The 27686-nt window shown below is 42.1% G+C and overlaps 1 protein-coding gene across 5 annotated transcripts in view; it reads right to left on the bottom strand.

Moving 5' to 3' along the window:
* Positions 1 to 21165, bottom strand: part of unm_sa1614 (un-named sa1614) — a 113076-nt gene extending 91911 nt beyond the window's left edge. The window contains exons 1-9 of one of the 5 annotated variants that reach the window (XR_005052569.1): positions 20800 to 21157; positions 8273 to 8345; positions 7841 to 7986; positions 7456 to 7530; positions 7293 to 7342; positions 5870 to 5999; positions 2819 to 2904; positions 1920 to 1995; positions 753 to 839 (exon numbers count right to left, since the gene is read on the bottom strand). Coding sequence is in view for 4 of the 5 variants with exons in the window: in XM_021609086.2 (XP_021464761.1) it covers positions 753 to 839; positions 1920 to 1995; positions 2819 to 2904; positions 5870 to 5999; positions 7293 to 7342; positions 7456 to 7530; positions 7841 to 7986; positions 8273 to 8345; positions 20800 to 20925 (849 nt within the window). In the remaining variant the exon portion in view is untranslated. Of the gene's footprint in view, positions 1 to 752; positions 840 to 1919; positions 1996 to 2818; positions 2905 to 5869; positions 6000 to 7292; positions 7343 to 7455; positions 7531 to 7840; positions 7987 to 8272; positions 8346 to 20799 lie in introns of all 5 variants that reach the window. The other 4 variants (XM_021609086.2, XM_021609084.2, XM_021609087.2 and 1 more) reach the window with 4 other exon arrangements.
* Between the last annotated feature and the right edge of the window lie 6521 nt (positions 21166 to 27686).

Here is a 27686-nt window from a genome sequence, read left to right as displayed (position 1 = left end):
CCGTGCCAGAGCCCAGACTTGAACATCTCTGGAGAGACCTGAAAATAGCTTTGCAGCGACACTCCACATCCAACCTGACAGAGCTTGAGAGGATCTGCAGAGAAGAATGTGAGAACCTCCCCAAATACAGGTGTGCCAAGCTTGTAGCGTCATACCCAAGAAGACTCGAGTCTGTAATCGCTGCCAAATGTGTAAAGGGTCTGAATATCTATGTAATGTCTTACTTCCGTTTTTATTTTTTATACATTTACAAAAGTTTCTAAACACCTGTTTTTGCTTTGTCATTAAGGGGTATTGTGTGTAGATGAATGAGGGGGGAAAAAACAATCATACATTTTAGAATAAGGCTACTACGTAACAAAATGAGGGAAAAGTCAAGTGGTCTGAATACTTTCAGAATGCACTTCATTTCCAGGTTTTTGGTTATAAATTTATTTTTTATCATATGCAAGTACTGTACATATCAAGTAAATCAAATTCAACGTATTCTCCTTGACTGGACGACTTGCAGGATTGAAATAAAACCACAATGTTAATACTTTATATAATGAATTACAACATCCACATTTAGTGAGATAATACTCACCCCATATGAGCATGGAAGATAAATGCTTTACTCAATAAGCATTTAAAAATATATATTTTACTCTTAAACAACCTCAAATGTTACTTTTTTGTTTTTTTTTGTTACATAGACAGGCACATTTAGAATTTCAATCAAACCTGTATGTATGGTGTGTGTGTGCCCTCACCTCTTTGAGCTCAGGCTGCAGTGAGGGCCGGAGCTGGTCTCTCAGAGAGCAGAGTTGTCTCTTCTCCTCGTCCTGTCTGTGTTTGATCTGGACAGAGACAGAGCACATTCAATAATACCCTCACCATCACCTCCCAATACACACACACACACTCCACCCACCCCTCACATCCTTTCCCTCCAAACACATTCCAGGTCGCACAAATTGATTGTGTGAATGGCTGCTTTAAGACAATCTCAGTATTGCAGAAATGTTGATAATAAAAATCTTCCTTTAATACCCAGTAGTTGTGAAAATGTATTGCTTAAACATATCCAAACTTTACAGTTCTACAGCAGTGTTTAGGGGGTAGGAGCTAGAGACCAGGGGTAAAACATGTGTAATTCAGCCCAAGGAAATCTGCCAGAGGCATTACAGGTGCTCCGACAGCAAAAGTCCTCATAGCCCTTCACCGTGCAGGATAGGGTAGTCATAAACAGAGCACGTTTGGTTGTCTACTGCCTCACTATAATCTACATGAACAACCATTGTGCAGTGTCTACTCTGATGGATTTGATCCAGTTGTACTGTCTGTGTGAGCTGTAGGGTGGGGAGAGTGTTCAGAATGCAGATGCCCTGCTTCAGTCACATGTGCAAGTTTTCTGCCCATAGGGCAGCTGTGAATGGCTCTCTGAATAGAGCTGTAGCGGTTTGAGGCTAACTGAGCTGATTATCTCTATCTAAATGTGAGAACAGGGCTAACAGCGTGGGCTGTTGATCTCAATAGAATGTTAATGGAACCCAACAGCTGGGAGAGAGGACAGTCTCTGACTACTGATGTGAGGGGGAAAACAATTAACAGTTCAGATTACATTTATTATATGGTTTCTAGAGAGATTCCTTACAATTGTTCAAGTTGGGCTTGTAGCAAAAACCGAAATCAATCAGTTGTATGGGGGATGGTTGCAACAGAAAAGCAAAACTGCAGTTGATTGCAAATGGCTCATTCTGAGACTGCAGTAGGTGGTGTTTGTAGTGAACATCACTTTTGCAAGTTGCCATTTGATCGAACACCAGAATGTACAGGGCTCATCTGTGAAAGAGACCGTGGGCTCAACATACTCCCTGCTTAAATAAAGGTTAAATAAAATGAAATCAGACACACATTCATTGTGGAATGCCACTCACAGTGCCCAGCGCTCCTGTGAGCTCATCAATATACTGCTTGAGCTTCTCTGTGGCCACCAGGCACTCCTGAAAGAAACTGACAAAAGGAAATATCAGTTTATTGCTGCATTGTGTGTGTATGTGAGAGTATGTGTGAGTGTGTGTGAGAATGAGTGAGTGAGTGTTTGGATGTGTTGCAGGATGGGCTAGCATGTTTCCCGATTCTGGTCACATATGATGGAGCATGGGAGAGTCAGTCACAGGGGATATTGTCTTTAACATCTAACTGATGTGTTCGGCACACGCAATTGAAGCTCTACTGAAAGATGAAAATGAGTTCTACAATAGGCTGTTTCTCATCTGGTTGTCTGTATATGATCATGCCATCATACTGCTACTGCATGACCCTTGGGCAAATCTAAAACCGCAACCATTATGTCAACTCATTTCGCAACCACTTATCTTATTCAAACACATTTTTTAATAAATCACCCTTTACTCAAAATAATGCATCAATACATCTATCAATCCTCTGGAGTCCAAGCCTGAATTTCGCCAATAGGTTTTATTATATCGTAATCTAGATAAACCATAAGTGTTAAGTATTTTATAAAACACTTAGCGCTAGCACAGTAATACCGTATGTGGGACGGACATTATTTACATATTTCAATAAGATATCAAGTCATATGCTTTAAAAAGTTATTGGATTTTTCAGGAAAGCAGATTAGGCAATAGCTTTTTTTCAATGTACTTACAGTACAGTATACAATCACTCCACTCTCCCCATTATTTTTTACCTCCTAAGGTTCTCCTTTTACACAATAAACCTCAGAGCAACAGAGAGACACACTCACATTTAACTGAGAAGTTAATTTCTCCCCCTAACTTTTGATTAGACAGAGACCACATTGCCTTACTTGCACTGGGAGTGATAGTGCTTGATGAGATTCTGAAGCAGGTCGACACCTTTCTTAGTCTTGATTTCGTTCACTTTGATGAGGTACTACAAGAAACAGAGGAGAAGCAAACGTTTTTATGGTTGAGTTACTCATCCATTGAATAAGCCAGTGGTTCTTAACCTTGTTGGAGGTACTGAACCCCACCAGTTTCATATGCGCATTCACCGAACCCTTCTTAATTGGAAAAATAAAATATGATTTTTTTCAAATTCAAAACATAGGTGCATCAAAACAACCGTGCATCAACATCACTGTGTTCAAAGAACAAAATCATCAAAACATGATTTTCACACAAAAACAAAAACATAATAATAAATAGTTACTGCAAATCAGTGCGACTTCTTGTAACGCTCCGGGTGTCGTGGGTGTGGAGTCAGACGCAGGAAACAGAGAGTGCGATGCTGTGCTCTTTAATGCCCAAAAACGCAACACAGGGTGCTCACAACCAAAATATACGACCAGGAACAAACACGTTCCTCTACATACAAAACAGAAGGTCACAATAATCAATCCCGCACAAAGAACCAGGCGGGCCGGCTGACTAATAAAGCCTCACTAATTATACCCAACTCAAAACAGGTGTACTCAATAAACACATAAGGAGGGGGAGGAAAGAATCAGTGGCAGCTAGTAGGCCGGCGACGACGACCACCGAGCGCCACCCGAACGGGAAGGGGAGCCACCTTCGGTCGGAGTCGTGACACTTCTGCTGTTGCCTTTCAGAGGCCAGTTCAGAAATGCGCGGCTTCACCTTGGCAAGTGCCACTCTCATGTAATTTTCGCAACAAAGTCTGTTCCTTTTCTTCATTTTTATGTCCAGCATCCTCGAAAAGGATTGCTCGCAAAGTTATGTTGTAACAAACGGTATGAAAATCTCCAGGGCTTTCTTAGCAATAACAGGGTACGTTACCATTTGTTGACACCAACACGTTGAAAGCGTTGTTCTGAAGAGTTGCTGTTGAACCTGGCTCTGCTGAATTTCAATGATTTCATCGAGGTATTCATCATTGACATCTGTTGTCTCAACACTAAACGTGAACGGCTGTCTCAACCATGCTGGTTATGACTCTCTTGTAGGGAAGTATCCGTCGAGAGACTTTGCAAGCTCATCTAAGTGCGTGGCAATTGCTTGCTTCAGTTCCGCGGGTACAGAAATGTCTCCAATTCCAGATACATCTTCGATCTTACTTACACAGTCGTCCAGCAGGGGAAAGTTTGCGAAGTTATCGTTCTCTGTTCGTCGTTTCCATAACGGTAGCTTTTTTTGAAAAGCCTTCAGGTTTTCCTCCGCTTCGATGATGTTGACTCCACCACCCTGCATCTTTTGATTGAGATAATTGAGAGCTGCGAAGATATCAGCCATGTACGCTAAAATGAGAATGAACTCAGAATTGTTGAAGCAATCTGCATGACAATGTTGGTGTTCTTGCAAAAACAGGGCTAATTCCACACGCATGGCAAAAACACGATTCAGCAACTGTCCCCGGGATAACCACCGGACATTAGAATAGTACAGAAGTACCTCGAATTCAGAGCCCATTTCTTTACACAGCTCACTGAAGATGCGGTGCCTCAGAGCACTAGTTCGCACATAGTTCACGCATTCCACTACAATTTTTAATACCTCTGCCAGTTTTGGAGGCAAGGTTTTTGTTGCCAACGCATGCCTGTGCAGAATACAATGCGTAACAATGATGTGTGGTGCATCAGCTTTCACTAACGCACCAAAACCAGACTTTCTTCCCAGCATGACTGGAGCTCCGTCCGAACAAACTGCAGAAACCATATTCCACGAAAGATTGTTGTCTTTGAAGAAGTCATCCACAAGTTTCTTCACATCGGCTGCCTTAGTCGTTGTTGTAAGAGGCTTACAAAATAAAAAAATCTTCCTTTATCACGTCGTCTTTCACATAGCGCACGAATACAGCAAGCTGGCTTAGATTGGAAACGTCTGTGGTCTCGTCGAGTTGAAGGCTGAATTTTGCCGGGCTTGAAGCATTTGCTCATGTCCTCTATTCTGTCGCTGATGGTGTCATTTGAAAGAGGAATTTGGTATAACTTAACTTCAGCCTCTTCTCCCAGCATGATATTCGCCATCTTCAACACAGCTGGTTTTATGAGTGTTTCACCAATGGTGTGTGGTTTGCCCTGCTTTGCGATCAGATAAGCAACTTCGTACGATGCTGTGAGGATCGGTTTGTTGACGGGTACAAAGCCGAGAACAGGCAGAGTAGCCTTTTCATCTAATCTGGCTCTCTTCACCTTGAATTCAGCGAGCGTTGTGTTCTTGTATTTTCCATCTCCATGCAGCTTAAGGAAGTGTTCTCTTAGTTTTGCCGGTGCTAGACTAGAATTGCTCAACTTGACATTGCAAATCATGCAGTTAGGACGCTGACTCCCATCACGTTTCGTTATACATGTGAATCCATATTGTACATATTCGTCCGACCACTTTCTTTTTTTGCTCGACATAGTAAGTATGAAGGGATTAAAATATTAAGAAAGAAATCACAAGACGTTCCATCACGACAGTCACAAGTCAACTACTGAGCACACCAAATTCCCTGCAGCACAGATAGGCCAAGCGATGTAGCGTGATCACCTGCAGCCAATAATGGCCAAGCAGGGCGTGTCATCACGAATCATATGAGTCGGATGTGTGTCTTGACCTCTGCCGAACCCCTGAGACTGACTCACCGAACCCCTGGGGTTCGATCGAACCCAGGTTAAGAACCACTGGAATAAGCCAATGTGTCTGTCAAGCAGTCGTTAAGACAGAGAAACTACAGATTCCAATGGAAGACCTTGGAGCTATTCAGAAAGGTTTCATATCTGAAACTCTATGTCATTACAGGATAAGAGGTCAAACCCTGAGGTAACACCCCATTCTCAGTAGGCACAAATGTTGGCCAAAGCTCTAAGCCAGAACTGTTAATCAGATGTCAAAACTTTGAGACTCCCCCCATATAATTTCAATAACAACCCCTCTATACAGTAGATCCCGCTCACCTCACACATCTGTAGCTGGAACATCCTGCGCTCCTTCTCCATCTCCTCTGCGATCTCTCCCCCGCTCACCTCTGTGCGCACCATGCCGTACTGCTTGGCTAGCTCCCGCTTCTCCTTTTCGATCTTGGTGCTGAGTGATACAATATAATAGTAGTTCCTCAGGTCAGTCAAAGAGATAAACACACTGGTACCGCTCATTACGGTTGGTTGATTCATACAGTTGAGAGAATTGGACAAAATGCTATTCTAAACTCAGCAAAAAAAGAAACGTCCTCTCAGTGTCAACAAACTTAACATGTGTAAATATTTGTATGAACATAACAAGATTCAACAACTGAGACAAACTGAAAACCTTCCACAGACATGTGACAAACATAAATAGAATAAATTGTCCCTGAACAAAGGGGGGAGTCAAAATCAAAAGTAACAGTCAGTATCTGGTGTGGCCACCAGCTGCATTAAGTACTGCAGTGCTTAAACCCTTTACAATGAAGATCTGTGAAGTTATTTGGATTTTTATGAAATATCTTTGAAAGACAGGTTCCTGAAAAAAGGATGTTTCTTTTTTTGTGTGATAATTGATAAGAGATACTGATTATATTTCACATGAGAAATAGTACTACTATTAATGCAAAAAATCATATGAATGGTAAATCATTATGTAAGGATCAGGGAGGAGCTTCTTAGTATGACTTGTAAATGGTGCTGGGCTGTCATCTGATTTTTTCAATATGGTATTGTTGTCATATGATGTTTTTGTGGTCATTTACATCGAAAATCACAAGATTGGATTCAGGCCTTGGGGAAAACGAGACAGTGGGGAGCTTGAACAGGAATGGCTTGTAATAAAAGCATATAGAGAATCATTCAAATGATGCACGGCTCAACCACTGTTTCCAGTACAGGGGATGTGAATGTGGTGTCAAGGGCAGCTGTACCTCTGACCCCGTTAGTGGGAACAGGCACACAGACGAATCAAAACGCACCATGGACAAATTGCCCCACTGAAAACAGCCCCACAGATTACAGTAATTCAAAGCTGGTTGCTATGACACTTAAAACCTTATTTAAATAGGAACAGATCCATTTTGTCTTGTTGGTGGAAAGTGTGAGGATATAATTTCTGTCTCTTGGACCAAATTTGTGACATGAACAATAACTCTTGCACCACAAATCAAAACAATATCCTCCAGCCCATTGGCCTGGCAATAAACCAGCCTGTTATTTCTACTTAATTAAAACAGCTATACAGAATAAAAAAATACAGCATTATTTCAGTTGACTGTAGGACGTATGAATCCAATGCATTGTTTTGATATTGAGCAAATGCATAATTTGGCACCGGTGCGGAAAATGTAAAAGCCAGGTAAAATCATTGTTCCCTCACCAGGACCATTTAGCTGTTGTGCAGATGTACACTCACAATTTATTTTCGTAGTCCCTCCATGCTTTGTCAAACGGCTTTTTCAAATCCTGACGGAGAAGAGAACAGAAATGTTGCATTATTTTAGAGTGGTCATCACAAATAAGCAATACGACAATGATTTGAGCGAGGCAAGATCAGCTATTTGACATTTTAGACATACCCCTTTGACCTCTTTCAGGTCTCCTTTTACTAGAGAGTCCAGGAAGAAGTTGATGTTGTGCAGCATGCTCTTTAACTAATGGGAAGACACACTCAGTTCACGTACAGTTGTGGTGGGTTACAATACGCACAATGTCAGACTGTTACTGAGGCGCTTTGAAGTAGACACAACAGAAACACATTCTAATTGATTATTCAAGTTTGAGAGTTTTTTTTATTTTTACACAAATGAGACAAAGTATCACAGATATTACAGAGAGCTGAAATAAAAAGCGACGCACATTATCTGCCAAGTTAGTTCTCTTCTCGCTTAATGAGATGTCTGACTTTTTTAAATGTTTTTTTTATATATATATATATATACTCTCGAAAGCAATCTCTCTCACCAAGTTTTTTATTGGCGTCAACAGCTCTTTGGAAAATTCAGCAAACTTAGTGAAGGCAGAGGCCACTTCCTTCTCTCCATTGGAGTGGAAATTCACAACCAGTTTCTCCATGGAACTGATGTACAGCTCCAGATGGGAGATATGGTCTATAAGGGGGAAAGGGACGATACGTTTAGCACACATACATAACAGCAGATGACAGTTTTCACTAGATCAGTGTTAATAGGCTCACATGATTCCTACATGGTACTCTAGGTAATGGCTACCATTTGTGCTATAGATCTTGGATAATAGGTGCTATTATATGTGTGCTGCAAATCAGATAGAATAATAGGCACAATTGGCACTTGTTTTGCACTGTTCTCCAGTTCAATTAAATGTACCAAACAAAATGATCTGCTGTGGGTTTTCTTCATTATGATTGTGTTTTACCTTGACCTGAAGCATGCTTGGCTTTAGCAGCTTTCTTCATTTTCTGCAAGACTGTTCTGTCACAGTCCAAAGCCTGTAAAACATATACAAAACAATTTAGGTAGGGCTTGGCCAGAATTGTATTTTATGTTTCTGAAAACAGTTCTAAATATATGTTTTATGAGTAGTACACGAACCTAGCATGGCAACAAATGAATTCTTAGTGGATTTAATGGACTTTCTCTATTCTGATTGGTTCAAATCAAATCAAATTTTATTTGTCACATACACATGGTTAGCAGATGTTAATGCGAGTGTAGCGAAATGCTTGTGCTTCTAGTTGCGACAATGCAGTAATAACCAACAAGTAATCTAACTAACAATTCCAAAACTACTGTCTTGTACACAGTGTAAGGGGATAAAGAATATGTACATAAGGATATATGAATGAGTGATGGTACAGAGCAGCATAGGCAAGATACAGTAGATGGTATCGAGTACAGTATATACATATGAGATGAGTATGTAAACAAAGTGGCATAGTTAAAGTGGCTAGTGATACATGTATTACATAAGGATACAGTCGATGATAGTACAGTATATACGTATGCATATGAGATGAATAATGTAGGGTAAGTAACATTATATAAGGTAGCATTGTTTAAAGTGGCTAGTGATATATTTACATCATTTCCCATCAATTCCCATTATTAAAGTGGCTGGAGTTGAGTCAGTGTCAGTGTGTTGGCAGCAGCCACTCAATGTTAGTGGTGGCTGTTTAACAGTCTGATGGCCTTGAGATAGAAGCTGTTTTTCAGTCTCTCGGTCCCAGCTTTGATGCACCTGTACTGACCTCGCCTTCTGGATGATAGCGGGGTGAACAGGCAGTGGCTCGGGTGGTTGATGTCCTTGATGATCTTTATGGCCTTCCTGTGACATCGGGTGGTGTAGGTGTCCTGGAGGGCAGGTAGTTTGCCCCCGGTGATGCGTTGTGCAGACCTCACCACCCTCTGGAGAGCCTTACGGTTGAGGGTGGAGCAGTTGCCGTACCAGGCGGTGATACAGCCCGCCAGGATGCTCTCGATTGTGCATCTGTAGAAGTTTGTGAGTGCTTTTGGTGACAAGCCGAATTTCTTCAGCCTCCTGAGGTTGAAGAGGCGCTGCTGCGCCTTCTTCACAATGCTGTCTGTGTGAGTGGACCAATTCAGTTTGTTTGTGATGTGTATGCCGAGGAACTTAAAACTTGCTACCCTCTCCACTACTGTTCCATCGATGTGGATAGGGGGGTGTTCCCTCTGCTGTTTCCTGAAGTCCACAATCATCTCCTTAGTTTTGTTGACGTTGAGTGTGAGGTTATTTTCCTGACACCACACTCCGAGGGCCCTCACCTCCTCCCTGTAGGCCGTCTCGTCATTGTTGGTAATCAAGCCTACCACTGTTGTGTCGTCCGCAAACTTGATGATTGAGTTGGAGGCGTGCGTGGCCACGCAGTCGTGGGTGAACAGGGAGTACAGGAGAGGGCTCAGAACGCACCCTTGTGGGGCCCCAGTGTTGAGGATCAGCGGGGAGGAGATGTTGTTGCCTACCCTCACCACCTGGGGGCGGCCCGTCAGGAAGTCCAGTACCCAGTTGCACAGGGCGGGGTCGAGACCCAGGCTCTCGAGCTTGATGACGAGCTTGGAGGGTACTATGGTGTTGAATGCCGAGCTGTAGTCAATGAACAGCATTCTCACATAGGTATTCCTCTTGTCCAGATGGGTTAGGGCGGTGTGCAGTGTGGTTGAGATTGCATCGTCTGTGGACCTATTTGGGCGGTAAGCAAATTGGAGTGGGTCTAGGGTGTCAGGTAGGGTGGAGGTGATATGGTCCTTGACTAGTCTCTCAAAGCACTTCATGATGACGGAAGTGAGTGCTACGGGGCGGTAGTCGTTTAGCTCAGTTACCTTAGCTTTCTTGGGAACAGGAACAATGGTGGCCCTCTTGAAGCATTTGGGAACAGCAGACTGGTATAGGGATTGATTGAATATGTCCGTAAACACACCGGCCAGCTGGTCTGCGCATGCTCTGAGGGCGCGGCTGGGGATGCCGTCTGGGCCTGCAGCCTTGCGAGGGTTAACACGTTTAAATGTCTTACTCACCCCTGCAGTGAAGGAGAGACCGCATGTTTTCGTTGCAGGCCGTGTCAGTGGCACTGTATTGTCCTCAAAGCGGGCAAAAAAGTTATTTAGTCTGCCTGGGAGCAGGACATCCTGGTCCGTGACTGGGCTGGATTTCTTCCTGTAGTCCGTGATTGACTGTAGACCCTGCCACATGCCTCTTGTGTCTGAGCCGTTGAATTGAGATTCTACTTTGTCTCTGTACTGGCGCTTAGCTTGTTTGATAGCCTTGCGGAGGGAATAGCTGCACTGTTTGTATTCGGTCATGTTACCAGACACCTTGCCCTGATTAACAGCAGTGGTTCGCGCTTTCAGTTTCACGCGAATGCTGCCATCAATCCACGGTTTCTGGTTAGGGAATGTTTTAATCGTTGCTATGGGAACGACATATTCAACGCACGTTCTAATGAACTCACACACAGCAATCGATATGCTGATAAAATTTAGGGAGTCTTGTTTTCAGATTAGCCTTGTTAAAATCCCCAGCTACAATGAATGCAGCCTCCGGATGAATGGTTTCCAGTTTGCAAAGAGTTAAATAAAGTTCGTTCAGAGCCATCGATGTGTCTGCTTGGGGGGGGATATATACGGCTGTGATTATAATCGAAGAGAATTCTCTTGGTAGATAATGCGGTCTACATTTGATTGTGAGGAATTCTAAATCAGGTGAACAGAAGGATTTGAGTTCCTGTATGTTTCTTTCATCACACCATGTCACGTTAGTCATAAGGCATACGCCCCCGCCCCTCTTCTTACCAGAAAGATGTTTGTTTCTGTCTGCGCGATGTGTGGAGAAACCCGTTGGCTGCACCGCTTCGGATAGAGTCTCTCCAGTGAGCCACGTTTCCGTGAAGCAAAGAACGTTACAGTCTCTGATGTCCCTCTGGAATGCTACCCTTGCTCGGATTTCATCAACCTTGTTGTCAAGAGACTGGACATTGGCAAGAAGAATGCTAGGGAGTGGTGCACGGTGTGCCCGTCTCCGGAGTCTGACCAGAAGACCGCCTCGTTTCCCTCTTTTTCGGAGTTGTTTTTTTTGGGGGTCGCTGCATGGAATCCACTCCGTTGTCCTGTTTGTAAGGCAGAACACAGGATCCGCGTCGCGAAAAACATATTCTTGGTAGTACTGATTGTGAGTTGATGCTGATCTTATATTCAGTAGTTCTTCTCGACTGTATGTAATGAAACCTAAGATGACCTGGGGTACTAATGTAAGAAATAACACGTAAAAAAACAAAAAACTGCATAGTTTCCTAGGAACGCGAAGCGAGGCGGCCATCTCTGTCGGCGCCGGGTGTATATCTCAACCAAACTAGGCTAAAACTTAGTGAAGTTGTCCAATGTGGTGAATTTTCATTTATTTAGTAACTGTATCAAAATATAATTATAAATAGTATTGTAAAAATTAATATCGGTATGTGTATCCATACTTGTACACCTTGAGGGGCGGTTTCCCGGATAGATATTAATATTAGTTTTAGACTAAAAAAACACTTTAAAATGGACATTCTCCGTTGAGCTTGCTTATTAGTCCAGGACTTGGCTTTATTCTGTGTCTGGGAAACCGCCCCTACAAGTATAGTGCACGATTTTGGTAATTAAGCCTCTTTTTTACTTACCCATAGTCAGATGAGCTCATGGATACCATGTTTATGTCTCTGCATGCTTTGAAGGAAGTTGAAGGTAGTTTCGCAAGCCATTGCTAACTACCATTAGCGCAATGACTGGAAGTCTACCTGAACAGCTAGCATGCTCATGAAACTACCTTCAACTTCCTTCAAAGCATGCAGAGACAAAGCCAAAAATGGGCTTACTTGCCAAAATCTTAAAATAAGATATCGGCCAGCCCTACAAGAATTCACTGCTCTTTTCCCCTTTTAACCATGCATTTCACCATATATAAGCCCAACAATAAACCAGCACAGCTAATCTTAAAACATTGTTCTTTGATGTGCATGGCTTGATGATTGATCCATAAAAAAGTAGTGGCTTGCGCAGAGGCTTGTGAATAGAAGGCTATGGTCAATGAAACGTGTTTCTACTGTTGCTTTTCTGCTCTACACAGAAAAATACAACCAATAAAAAAAATCATAGGCAATTCAACATGTTATAGCCTAATTCAGAAAACCAAACACAAAGACTGTATAAGACAAAAACATGCACTAAGAATGTGACATAGTATGGTGTGTGAAGTATGTTATTGTTTAAGGTAAAACAATTCACCCAAAGACATATTTTTGAGTCTGATACATCATGTTGTGGCAGCAAATAACACATACAGTAGAAACTCTTAATACCAAAATTGTGCCATCATGCAAATTTAATGAACATCATATTCATATGGTTGAACAAAATCCGTTAATTTACAAAGCTCTCACTGTTACATAACACTAGCCTAATTATGCTTTCTTAAATGGAGCATATGCTAAAAATCTATGTTCATGTCCGTAATATAGGCCCCTCTTCACACTCGTGCACACACAAATACACAGAGAGAGAGAAATGTGTGATGTGAAGAGCACTGGGGGTTTGGTGTGCCCTTGCAAAGAATGTCCCTATCACTGCTATTCATCACAAGGCAATTTTGGAGCACATAAGCAAGCAAGGCAGGATAAATGGTAGTTGGGAGTTTTTAACAACGAGGTATGCGAATGAGGCTGGCGGTGTGGAAAGATATTTATAAAGCCTCATTTACACCTGGTGCTAACATAAGTCCTTTGTCCAGCTGTGTTCAGCTGTGTTGCTTTTACGCCAAACATAACGTTTTGCATTGTTGCCAAAAACTTCAATTTTGGTTTCATCTGACCAGAGCACCTTCTTCCACATGTTTGGTGTGTCTCCCAGGTGGCTTGTGGCAAACTTTAAACAACACTTTTTATGGATATCTTTAAGAAATGGCTTTCCTCTTGCCACTCTTCCATAAAGGCCAGATTTGTGCAATATACGACTGATTGTTGTCCTATGGACAGAGTCTCCCACCTCAGCTGTAGATCTCTGCAGTTCATCCAGAGTGATCATGGGCCTCTTGGCTGCATCTCTGATCAGTCTTCTCCTTGTATGAGCTGAAAGTTTCAAGGTCTTGGTAGATTTGCAGTGGTCTGATACTCCTTCCATTTCAATATTATCGCTTGCACAGTGCTCCTTGGGATGTTTAAAGCTTGGGAAATCTTTTTGTATCCAAATCCGGCTTTAAAATTCTTCACAACAGTACCTCGGACCTGCCTGGTGTGTTCCTTGTTCTTCATGATGCTCTCTGCGCTTTTAACGGACCTCTGAGACTATCACAGTGCAGGTGCATTTATACAGAGACTTGATTACACACAGGTGGATTGTATTTATCATCATTAGTCATTTAGGTCAACATTGGATCATTCAGAGATCCTCACTGAACTTCTGGAGAGAGTTTGCTGCACTGAAAGTAAAGGGGCTGAATATTTTTGCACGCCCAATTTTTCAGTTTTTGATTTGTTAAAAAAGTTTGAAATATCCAATAAATGTCGTTCCACTTCATGATTGTGTCCCACTTGTTGTTGATTCTTCACAAAAAAATACAGTTTTATATCTTTATGTTTGAAGCCTGAAATGTGGCAAAAGGTCGCAAAGTTCAAGGGGGCTACTTTCGCAAGGCACTGTAGCCTGTCTTTTTACTTTTGTTTAATTTCTTTACTTACCCATTGTTCACCGAATACCTTCTTTGCACAATTGGTTAGAGACTGTAAGAAAGCATTTCACTGTAAGGTCTACTACACCTGTTGTATTCGGGGCACGTGACAAATAAACTTTGATTTGATTAAAGCTTTGAAATTGTTGCATGTTGGGTTTATTTTTGTTAAATGTATAAACAACAAATTTTCATTATTTGATTTATTGTAAAATAACTTTCGCATAGCATGTTTGTCATGTTGGTATTCAATTTTTTACTAACTTCTGTGATAACTTAAAACATCAAGAAAAATACACTGTATATACAAAAGTATGTGGACACCCCTTCAAATTAGTGGATTCGGCTACTTCATTCACACTGTGTATAAATTCGAGCACACAGCCATGCAATCTCCATTGACACACATTGGCAGTAGAATGCCCTTCCTGAATAATTTAGTGACTTTTAAAGTAGCACCATCATAGGATGACACCATTGGCTAGAGTGGTGTAAAGCTCACCGCCATTGGACTCTTAAGCAATGGAAATGCGTTCTCTGGAGTGATGAATCACGCTTCACCATCTGGCAGTCCAGTGAACATAAGTCGGTGCTTGCATCCGTAGCAGTTTGTATGAATTTGAGTGGTTACATACAATGCATGGTGTCATATCTTTTGTATCCTTAATGTGATGACATGCTATTTTATCAAATCGATTACCTAATATTTAATTGATTCCACAATTTAATTAAATCATGCAACAATTAACTCATTATTAACCTGGGGCACCACAGAGAAGTTTATTTAAGTAGTTCCGTCTTCCGAATGAACTCTTAGAAAGACTGTCATGTTGAGTGGGTTTCATTTGGTGATATCGTGAAGGACAGGAAATTACGTAAGTTTGAAATGAGAATGCCAACAACAGCCGAAGCATCTATTCTAAGAGAACATTTCTGAATGGTGCTCTGAAGATTCCGATCTCAAGATCTCTTACATTTCAGTCATCAATCAGTCTTTACCTTCTATCAGTCTCATCTGAACATTGTAAAATTATTAGTTATCTGCATGAACCCTAGTTTCCATAATGAATCAACAACATACAAATTGGCTTAATTATTTATTTATTTACATTTATTAATGACATGCTAATACTTTGCACATGAACGGCCGCTCATTCGAGAATAATTGCAATGTATACAGTGGGGCGAACAAGTATTTGATAACCTGCAAAATCGTCAGTGTTTCCTACTTACAAAGCATGTAGAAGTCTGTAATTTTTATCATAGGTACACTTCAACTGTGAGAGACGGAACCTAAAATAAAAATCCAGAAAATCACATTGTATGATTTTTAAGTAAATCATTTGCATTTTAGGCGACAGAGCCTGGGCTCGAACCCAGAGTCTCTGGTGGCACAGATCACTGCGCCACCCGGGAGGCCCACCAGAGTTTATTTGTCAAGTGCACAGGATACAACAGGTGTAAACAGTACAGTGTAGGTCTTCAACATCGCAGAAATAATAGTTAAATAAAATAAATACAAGAAATAAAGAGTACACTTGAAATAAAATAAAAAAAGAAGAATATATACAATAAGAGTCACAAGTTTGGACACCTACTCATTCAAGGGTTTTTCTATGTTTTTACATTTTTAGAATGTAGAATAATAGTGAAGACATCAAAACTATGAAGGTAGGGTGATTGTGGAGACCAGTTAATCTGACGCAGCACTCCATCACTCTCCTTCTTGGTCAAATAGCCCTTAGCCTGAAAGGGTGTTTTGCGACATAGTCCCACTAAGCCCAAACCAGATGGGATGGCGTATCGTTGCAGAATGCTGTGGTAGCCATGATGGTTAAGTGTGCCTTGAAATCTAAATAAATCGCAGACAGATGAGATGTGTCTGTTACTTGAACTATGAAGCATTTATTTGAGCTGCAATTTCTAAGGCTGATAACTCTAATGAACTTGTCCTCTGCAGCAGAGGTAACTCTGGGTCTTCCTGTGCTGTGGCGGTCCTCGTGAGAGAATTTCATCATAGCGCTTGATGGCTTTTGCGACTGCACTAACATTTTCATTATTGACTGACCTTCATGTCTTAAAGTAATGATGGCCTGTCATTTCTCTTTGCTTATTTGAACTGTTCTTGCCATAATATGGACTTGATATTTTACCAAATCGGCCAATCTTCTGTAAACCATCCCTACCTTGTCACAGCACAACTGATTGGCTCAAACGCATTTTAGGAAAGAAATTCCACAAATGAACTTTGAACAATGCACACCTGTTAATTGAAATGCATTCCAGGTGACCGTACCAGTCAAGTGTCTTTATTTGTACTTTTTTCTACACTAGAATAGTGAAGACACCCAAACTATTATACAACACATATGGAATCATGAAGAAGCCAAAGAAAGTGTTAAACAAATCAAGATATGTTTTATATTTCAGATTCTTCAAAGTGGCCACACTTTGCCTTGGAAAGACTAGCTTGGAAAGACAGTACCGTGCAGGATCAAAGAGCCCTCACTGCTGCTCGATCATCCTATTTTTCCAACTTAATTGAGGAATATAAGAACAATCCAAACTGTATTTTTGATACTGTCACAAAGCTAACTAAAAAGCAGCATTCCCCAAGAGAGGATGGCTTTCACTTCAGCAGTAATAAATTCATGAACTTTTTTGAGGAAAAGGATCATGATTATTAGAAAGCAAATTAAGGACTCCTCTTTAAATCTGCGTATTCCTTCAAAGCTCAGTTGTCCTGAGTCTGCACAACTCTGCCAGGACCTAGGATCAAGAGAGACACTCAAAGTGTTTTAGTACTATATCTCTTGACACAATGGAGAAAATAATCATGGCCTCTAAACCTTCAAGCTGCATACTGGACCCTATTCCAACTAAACTACTGAAAGAGCTGTTTCCTGTGCTTGGCCCTCCTATGTTGAACATACTAAACAGCTCTCTGTGTACCAAACTCACTAAAAGTGGCAGTAATAAAGCCGCTCTTGAAAAAGCAAAACCTTGACCCAGAAAATATAAAAAACTACCGGCCTATATCAAATCTTCCATTCCTCTCAACATTTTTAGAAAAGGCTGTTGCGCAGCAACTCACTGCCTTCCTGAAGACAAACAATGTATACGAAATACTTCAGTCTGGTTTTAGACCCCATCATAGCACTGAGACTGCACTTGTGAAGGTGGTAAATTACCTTTTAATGGCATCAGACCGAGGCTTTGTATCTGTACTCGTGCTCCTAGACCTTAGTGCTGCTTTTGATACCGTCGATCACCACATTCTTTTGGAGAGATTGGAAACCCAAATTGGTCTACATGGACAAGTTCTGGCCTGGTTTAGATCTTATCTGTCGGAAAGATATCAGTTTGTCTCTGTGAATGGTTTGTCCTCTGACAAATCAACGGTAAATTTCGGTGTTCCTCAAGGTTCCGTTTTAGGACCACTATTGTTTTCACTATATATTTTACCTCTTGGGGATGTCATTCGAAAACATAATGTTAACTTTCACTGCTATGCGGATGACACACAGCTGTACATTTCAATGAAACATGGTGAAGCCCCAAAATTGCCCTCGCTAGAAGCCTGTGTTTCAGACATAAGGAAGTGGATGGCTGCAAACTTTCTACTTTTAAACTTGGACAAAACAGAGATGCTTGTTCTAGGTCCCAAGAAACAGAGATCTTCTGTTGAATCTGACAATTAATCTTTATGGTTGTACAGTCGTCTCAAATAAAACTGTGAAGGACCTCTGCGTTACTCTGGACCCTAATCTCTCTTTTGACGAACATATCAAGACTGTTTCAAGGACTGTTTTTTTTCCATCTATGTAACATTGCAAAAATCTGAAACTTTCTGTACAAAAAAGACACAGAAAAATTAGTCCATGCTTTTGTTACTTCTAGGTTAGACTACTGCAATGCTTTATCCGGCTACCCGGATAAAGCACTAAATAAACTTCAGCTAGTGCTAAATACGGCTAAAAGAATCCTGACTAGAACCCAAAAAATTGATCATATTATTCCAGTGCCAGCCTCCCTACACTGGCTTCCTGTTAAGGCAAGGGCTGACTTCAAGGTTTTGCTGCTAACCTACAAAGCATTACATGGGCATGCTCCTACCCATCTCTCTGATTTGGTCCTGCCGTACATACCTACATGTACGCTACGGTCACAAGACGCAGGCCTCCTAACAGCTGGAGGCAGGGCTTTCTCCTATAGAACTCCATTTTTATGGAATGGTCTGCCTACCCATGTGAGAGACGCAAACTCGGTCTCAAACTTTAAGTTTTTACTGAAGACTCATCTCTTCAGTGGGTCATATGATTGAGTGTAGTCTGGCCCAGGAGTGTGAAGGTGAACGGAAAGGCTCTGGAGCAACGAACCGCCCTTGCTGTCTCTGCCTGGCCGGTTCCCCTCTTTCCACTGGGATTCTCTGCCTCTAAACCTATTACAGGGTCTGAGTCACTGGCTTACTGGTGCGCTTTCATGCCGTCCCTAGGAGGGGTGCGTCACTTGAGTGGGTTGAGTCACTGATGTGATCTTCCTGTCTGGGTTGGCGCCCCCCCCTTGGGTTGTGCCGTGGCGGAGATCTTTGTGGGCTATACTCGGCCTTGTCTCAGGATGGTAAGTTGGTGGTTGAAAATATCCCTCTTGTGGTGTGGGGGCTGTGCTTTGGCAAAGTGGGTGGGGTTATATCCTTCCTGTTTGGCCCTGTCCGGGGGTATCATCAGATGGGGCCACAGTGTCTCCTGACCCCTCCTGTCTCAGCCTCCAGTATTTATGCTGCAGTAGTTTGTGTGTCGGGGGGCTAGGGTCAGTTTGTTATATCTGGAGTACTTCTCCTGTCCTATCCGGTGTCCTGTGTGAATTTAAGTATGCTCTCTCTAATTCTCTCTCTCTCGGAGGAGGACTTGAGCCCTAGGACCATGCCTCAGAACTACCTGGCATGATGACTCCTTGCTGTCCCCAGTCCACCTGGCCATGCTGCTGCTCCAGTTTCAACTGTTCTGCCTGTGATTATTATTATTTGACCATGCTGGTCATTTATGAACATTTGAACATCTTGGCCATGTTCTGTTATAATCTCCACCAGGCACAGCTAGAAGAGGACTGGCCACCCCTCATAGCCTGGTTCCTCTCTAGGTTTCTTCCTAGGTTTTGGCCTTTCTAGGGAGTTTTTCCTAGCCACCGTTTCCTTCTACACCTGCATCGCTTGCTGTTTGGAGTTTTAGGCTGGGTTTCTGTACAGCACTTTGAGATATCAGCTGATGTACGAAGGCCTATATAAATAAATTAACCACCATCGAGCTGTAGGCCAAAGAGCGTTTCCTGTTTAGTTTTAATACTGTAACTTACTTAGGCTTATACTTCAATATATAGGCTACTGTATCAATCAATCATTCCATCACACAGCATACGAGACATTCATGCTTTGAAATGCAATCAAGCATTTTAGTTTTAAAATGAAATAATAAAGGGAGCTTTGAATAATTAGCCTACACAATAAATAAACCGCAATTCACAAATGCATGCAACTGTTTTCAGTCTGCTGTAATAAAGGCTTTCTATATCTCTTTTTCCGTTAGAACAGGCTCTCTGTGTTCATGAATATATTATGACTACATTTTGTGAAGTTTCCTTTTCGGCTGTTCAGGCACACAACATTTTTTGGAGGTAACACCCCTTCGTCAGTGATTGGTCAACAGTAGGGATTCTTCAATAAAGTCTGTTGTCATTTAACGAGAGACGACTAGTTTTCAAGCAACTTTTTTAATTGAGAAATACTGCATCAAACATCTTAGTTAGATATAAAGTTGCACGACTAAGAAATCAAACAAAAGGTGGCCAGGCCATTTGTGGTTTGAGTTAACGCCATCACCACATTTCCCAACCATGTCATAAGCATATTTCAAGATACAATAACATTTTCTCACAGGCCTTGATATACTCCTATTACGATAAGTAGCTTGAATCAAAATCATAACTGCAGTAACGTAAATTATGACTATTATAAAAAAATAATTCATTGAATTGATATCTAGGATAGATAAATGGAGTTGACAAAGTTGTGTTGTCCTTTTTCTATGCCATGGGCGTACTTGCCTAAATGGTTCATTTCACCACTTTCCTAACAAATCGACTGTCTATTTACTGTTGAGTATAGTGGTAAAATTGCGTTCTCAGTCCAACAATTAAACCAGTGGCAATGGATTCAAAGGCAACATAAATAGGATGTTTTGCCTGCACACCATCATATAATAGTAGTGGTTATTATTATGATCATTGATATAGAATACATTTAAATGTTTTTCCTCGCGTTCCATACAATGAGCACGAGCGCCACAAAGAATAATCTGATAAACAAAGGACATCACCACAATGTAGATGCTTTTACGCATATCGGTGAAACCTAATGCAACATTGAGCCTTTCCGTGACAAAATAACCATGCTTATGTATTGTGGAATTAAATTCATCCATGAACAAACGAGAAAAAGATGCGGCCGACACAAAGAAAGCCGTTAGGCGCTTTGTCTACTACCCCAGTCCATAGATTGAGCCATAACGTTAGTTGGTTGATGCCTGAATTGTATAGCACACCTTTGTGCTGGGCACGTTACCTTAGCAAGCCTCCCAAAACCACCATTCGTTTCTGTTTCGAAGTGACGTGAAAAGAGTGTTTCTCAAATGTTTACAGCTTATGATAGCCATAATGTACAGAAGCAATTAACTTACCTCCTCGATGTGGTCTACTGCGTTTCTACAACTTGACATTTTGGTGGTGAAGGACGATGTTGTTGGAGAGCTATAGTCCTCCAAGGTCTCGGCGATAAACCCGTCGACAGAGATAAACTCCGGCATTCTGATCTTAAAAAGCACGGATTTTAATTTTTAAAAATGTAAATGAATTCACGAAGTGATAAGACTAAACATTCGCCGTTTAATAGGCTAAGTAAGTCATGTTAATGTTTATCTTTTCGACAACCCATCTAAAATCCATACTACATTCGAAAGGAGGGAGGAACCGAGGCTACACTCCTGTGCGCGTTCATCATCGTCAGACTCGCATGGATGCGCGCATGGATACGCGCATGCCCGAACACGCACCTTCAATAATAGCATTTTTTGGGGGAGAAAAATTCACCACAAATTACATTGTAATGACCTTGGCCTATATCATAAACACTTTCCCACAATTTCCTTTTTTTCAGGCTCCTTTTGTAGTCTAATCTTTGCCGTTCATTAGGTATTACTATTAATTGATTTACTTATCGTCACATGGTATCAAAGCAATTATATGCTTAAAGGTGAATGTCACCCTTGGGGACCACTGGGTTTGTTTTAATAATGTCCGAGGGATTTCTAGGTCAGTGAGATGTGTTTCACACATAATTGGCCATGAAGAGGGCTTCGCTCACTGAACAATAGGCCTTCACCCCATGACAACTTCCGGTGTATTTGGGGGGAGATCTGAACGTGCTTCGTGCTGTGGCCTGTCCCTCCCCCAAGGCAGGCATTTTTGAAAGGGAAGCGGACTCACAACAACCCAAAATCATTTGGGCAAAACTGAACGAACTGACCAGACCGCAATGGCTTCAAATGATTCCTCTCATCAACGGCGGTTTGTATTCATGGATGCCAAGGGATGCCAGACTTTCTAAAAAATATACACTACTCAATGAATGAAATATTCTTATTAAATACTATTTTCTTTATATAGTTGAATGTGCTGACAACAAAATCACACAAAAATTATCAATGGAAATCAAATTTATCAAACCATGGAGGTCTGGATTTGGAGTCACACTCAAAATTAAAGTGGAAAACCACACTACAGGCTGATCCAACTTTGATGTAGTGTCCTTAAAACAAGTCAAAATGAGGCTCAGTAGTGTGTGTGGCCTCCACGTGCCTGTATGACCTCCCAACAACGCCTGGGCATGCTCCTGATGAGGTGGCGGATGATTTCCTGAGGGATCTCCTCCCAGACCTGGACTAAAGCATCCGCCAACTCCTGGACAGTCTGTGGTGCAACGTGGCGTTGGTGGATGGAGCGAGACATGATGTCCCAGATGTGCTCAATTGGATTCAGGTCTGGGGAACGGGCGGGCCAGTCCATAGCATCAATGCCTTCCTCTTGCAGGAACTGCTGACACACTCAAGCCACATAAGGTCTAGCATTGTCTTGCATTAGGAGGAACCCAGGGCCAACCGCACCAGCATATGGTCTCACAAGGGGTCTGAGGATCTCATCTCGGTACCTAATGGCAGTCAGGCTACCTCTGGCGAGCACATGGAGGGCTATGCGGCCCCCCAAAGAAATGCCACCCCAGACCATGACTGACCAACCGCCAAACCGGTCATGCAGGAGGATGTTGCAGGCAGCAGAATGTTCTCCACAGCGTCTCCAGATAGTCACGTCTGTCACATGTGCTCAGTGTGAACCTGCTTTCATCTGTGAAGAGCACAGGGCGCCAGTGGCGAATTTGCTAATCATGGTGTTCTCTGGCAAATGAAAAACGTTCTGCACGGTGTGGGGCTGTAAGCACAACCCCCACCTGTGGATGTCGGGCCCTCATACCACCCTCATGGAGTCTGTTTCTGACCGTTTGAGCAGACACATGCACATTTGTGGCCTGCTGGAGGTCATTTTGCAGGGCTCCGGAAGTGCTTCTCCTGCTCCTCCTTGCACAAAGGCGGAGGTAGCGGTCCTGCTGCTGGGTTGTTGCCCTCCTACGGCCTCCTCCACGTCTCCTGATGTACTGGCCTGTCTCCTGGTAGTGCCTCCATGCTCTGGACACTACGCTGACAGACACAGCAAACCTTCTTGCCACAGCTCGCATTGATGTGCCATCCTGGATGAGCTGCACTACCTGAGCCACTTGTGTTGGTTGTAGACTCCGTCTCATGCTACCACTAGAGTGAAAGCACCGCCAGCATTCAAAAGTGACCAAAACATCAGCCAGGAAGCATAGGAACTGAGAAGTGGTCTGTGGTCCCCACCTGCAGAACCACTCATTTATTGGGGGTGTCTTGCTAATTGCCTATAATTTCCACCTGTTGTCTATTCCATTTGCACAACAGCATGTGAAATGTATTGTCAATCAGTGTTGCTTCCTAAGTGGACAGTTTGATTTCACAGAAGTGTGATTGACTTGGAGTTACATTGTGTTGTTTAAGTGTTCCCTTTATTTTTTTGAGCAGTGTATAAAGAAAAAAACATACAAAATTATTTATCTTTAGTCTCTCTGTGTTTCATACATGTTCTTCAGTTCACAGGAGGCTGAATGTTTCCCACCGACAAAAGCATCCTAGCAAACAAAACAGCGACCTTCTGTCTTAGTATGTGTAGCCTATCTATTTGGCATCCCTTGATAAAATAATAGCCATAGCACTAAACTGAGTGAGCTCAGTTGTGAATAGTCCTAACGCACCTAAAATGGCAAGAGAAGCCAGTTTGGATTTGGCTTCAGACCAATCACATCACAAGCCAAACATTATTGACAGAAAAAAACTTGAATTCCACATTTTTTTTGTCACATGCGCCGTCAGAACGTAGACCTTACAGAGAAATACTTACTTACAAGCCCTTAACCAACAACGCAGTTGGAGGAAAAATAAGTGTTAAGTTAGAAATAAAAGTAACAAATAATTAAAGAACAGCAGTAAAATAACAGTAGTGAGGCTATATACGAGGTAGGTACCGGTACAGAGTCAATCAATGTGCTGGGACATTGGTTAGTCGAGTTAATTGAGGTAATATGTCCATGCAGGTAGAGTTAAAGAGACTATGCATAGATAATAACAGAGAGTAGCAGCAGTGTAAAATAAGGGGGGGGGGGGGGGGGGGGGGGGGCAATGCAAATAGTCTGGGTAGCCATTTGATTAGGTGTTCAGGAGTCTTATGGCTTGGGGGTAGAAGCTGTTAAGAAGCCTTTTGCACCTAGACTTGCTGCTCCAGTACTGCTTGCCATGCGGAAGCAGAGAGAACAGTCTATGACTAGGGTGGCTGGATTTTGACAATTTTATGGCCTTCCTCTGACACTGCCAGGTACAGAGGTCCTGGATGACAGGCAGCTTGGCCCCAGTGATGTACTGGGCCGTTCGCACTACCCTCTGTAGTGCCAATTAGGATGCTCTCGATGGTGCAGCTGTATAACTTTTTGAGGATCTGAGGACCCATGCCAAATCTTTTCAGTCTCCTCAGGAGGAATAGACTTTGTAGTGCCCTCTTCACGACTGTCTTGGTGTGTTTGGACCATGATAGTTTGTTGGTGGTGTGGACATCAAGGAACTTGAAGCTCTCAACCTGCTCCACTACAGCCCCGTTGATGAGAATGGGGTGTGCTCGGTCCTCTTTTTCCTGTAGTCCACAATCAGCTCCTTTGTCTTGATCACGTTGAGGGAGAGGTTTTTGTCCTGGCACCACATGGCCAGGTCTGACCTCCTCCCTATAGGCTGCCTCAACGTTGTCGGTGATCAGGCATACCTCTGTTTTGTCATCGGCAAACTTAATAATGGTGTTGGAGTCGTGCCAGGCCAAGCAGTCATGAGTGAACAGGGAGTACAGGAGGGGGCTGAGCACGCACCCCTGAGGGGCCCCCGTGTTGAGGATCAGCATGTGCGATGTGTTATTATCTACCCTTACCACCTGGGGGCGGGCCCGTCAGGAAGTCCAGGATCCAGTTGCAGAGGGAGGTGTTTAGTCCCAGGGTCCTTAGCTTAGTGATGAGCTTTGAGGGCACTATGGTGTTGAACGCTGAGCTGTAGTCAATGAATAGCATTCTCACATAGGTGTTCCTTTCATCCAGGTGGGAAAGCGCAGTGTGGAGTGCAATAGAGATTGCATCATCTGTGGATCTGCTGGGGTGGTATGCAAATTGGAGTGGGTCTAGGCTATCTGGGATAATGGTGTTGATGTGAGCCATGACCAACCTTTCAATGCACTTCATGGCAGGGGGGGTCTGTCTGAAACATGTTGGCATTAGACACAGGGAAAGGTTGAAAATGTCAGTGATGAAACTGACCAGTTGGTCAGCACATGCTCGGAGTACACGTCCTGGTAGTCCATGGCTTCTGGTTGGGGTATGTACATACAGTCACTGTGGGGACAACATCATCGATGTACTAATTGATGAAACCAATTACTGATGTGGTGTACTCCTCAAAGCAATCGGAAGAATCTCAGAACATATTCTAGTCTGTGCTAGCAAAACAGTCCTGTAGCTTAGCATCAGCTTCTGACCACTTTTTTTTTTGACCGTTTCACCGGTGCTTCCTGCTTTAGTTTTTGCTGGTAGAAATTGGGTAAGCGGATTTAAGTTTCCCTACATTCCCCACTAGGAGCGCCGCCTCTGGATGAGTGTGTTTGCTTATGGCCATATACATTTTGGGGCGGCAGGGTAGTCTAGTGGTTAGAGTGTTGGACTAGTAACCGGAAGGTTGCAAGTTCAAATCCCCGAGCTGGCTAGGTACAAATATGTCGTTCTGCCCCTGAACAGGCAGTTAACCCACTGTTCCTAGGCCGTCATTGAAAATAAGAATTTGTTCTTAACTGACTTGCCTAGTTTAATGAAGGTAAAAAAAAAAATATATATATATATATATACAGCTCATTGAGTGCAGTTTTAGTGCCAGCATCGGTTTATGGTGGTAAATAGACAGCTATGAAGAATATTGGTAAATAGTAGCTTATCATGGGATACTCTACCTCAGGCAAGCAGAACCTCAAGACTTTCTTAGATATCGTGCACCAGCTTTTGTTTACATATATACATAGACCGCCTGTCTCTACCAGAGGCTGCTGACCCCTGTCTCTACCAGAGGCTGCTGTTCTATCCTGCCGATACAGTGTATTACTTGCAAGCTGTATGTTATTCATGTCGTCCTTCAGCCACGACTCGGTGAAACATAAGATATTACAGTGTTTAATGTCCCTTTGGTAGGATATAGCTTGTAGCTTGTAGCTTGTCTAAGAGCTAATGTACAAATGGACAATCTGACAACGAGTTTACGAAGCCCAGAGCGCACTCTGAACACACTCTGGCATTCCAGATTAAATTTAAGAACACACCCATAGTATAAAGCATTTAGACATCTTTGGTTGTTTAGTACATGCCCTCATATGTTAATCCTTAAAGTGATGGGTGTGGCTAAGGCTTTAGAGGGTGTGAACGATGCTGAATGGGTGGAGGCAAAGAGGAGCTCTACAGTAGGTGTACCAAAACATTCAAGAACCATTTTCTCAAAACTGAGTTTACAAGTTTATCAACTTTCAAAGCAGCATTACTTTCCCATTGTTCCTCAACTGCAGCGTATTGTATATCATTTTTATCCAATGTAAAAAAAACAATTAAAAATGTTGCTAAATAAGACCAAATCAAGCCGGTCGGTCACAAATTACCTCCATTAATATCCAGACCACACTTAAAGTGAGTTGACTTAGAAACTGAATCAGAAATATAGCCCGCAGCAATAAAATGGTTATTAAATGCGTTAATTATATACATTTTATCAGTAATGGTGCCAGAGACTCGATTAAATCAGAGATTTACCATTTTCCAGAACTTGGCCGGATTCCCTGCACAATCAGATTTTGTTTTTCTAACTAGTTTTACACAGATTTCTCAATCTCCTTCCTAAATGATTGCCAATATGGGCTTGAGTCTGTAAATATAGCTTTGGCCCAGACAGCATCTCTACTTTGGCTAGCTCCGATGTGAACCAAGGGTTAGACCTACTTTTAACTTTCATGGTTTTTAAGGAATATGCTTATCGACAATAGCATTGAATACATTTGAGAAGTGTTTTAGAGCCATCTCTGGATCATGAATAGATGAGATACAGTCAATGTCACTACATTGAAGATCATGTCAAAAAAAAGTCTGTTCATTGAAATGTTTAAAATTCCTCTTTCTGGTAAAAGGAGGTTTGTAGCTAGGTATTTCGCACATCCCTGATACATACAATAGGACAATGGTCACTTATAGCTAAGGAAAACACCACACGTACAACATAGATTTCTGGGGTATTTGTAAATATAAGGTCAGTCAAGGTTGATTTTGTAGGGTCCTTCAAATTTGGACATGTAGGCTTATTAATTAACTGGGTAAGATTTAATTTAACACAGAAATCTTTTCAACAATCAGATTCATGGTTTCCCAAGGCAATGTTAATCATTTTTGCCTAAAATGACATACCCAAATCTAACTGCCTGTAGCTCAGGACCTGAAGCAAGGACATGCATATTATTGATACCATTTGAAAGGAAATGTTTTTTAATTTTTTATTCCATGATCTTTGAAATACAAGAAAAAGGCCAAAATGTAATATTCCAGGTTAGGCGCAATTTAGATTTTGGCCACTAGATTGCAGCAGTGCATGTGAAAAGTTTATGCTGATTCAATGAACCATTGCATTTCTGTTCAAAATTTTGTATCAAGACTGCCCAAATGTATCTAATTGGTTTATTAATACATTTTCAAGTTCATAACTGTGCACTCTCCTCAACAATAGCTTGGTATTATTTCACTGTAATAGCTACTGTAAATTGAACAGTGCAGTTAGATTAACAATAATTTAATATTTCTGCCCATATCAGATATGTCTATGTCCTGGGAAAT

Source organism: Oncorhynchus mykiss, chromosome 7, assembly GCF_013265735.2.
Source record: "Oncorhynchus mykiss isolate Arlee chromosome 7, USDA_OmykA_1.1, whole genome shotgun sequence".
Classification (NCBI taxonomy): domain Eukaryota; kingdom Metazoa; phylum Chordata; class Actinopteri; order Salmoniformes; family Salmonidae; genus Oncorhynchus; species Oncorhynchus mykiss.
Note: the sequence above shows the minus strand (reverse complement) of the source record. Positions and strands in the feature narration are given on the sequence as shown.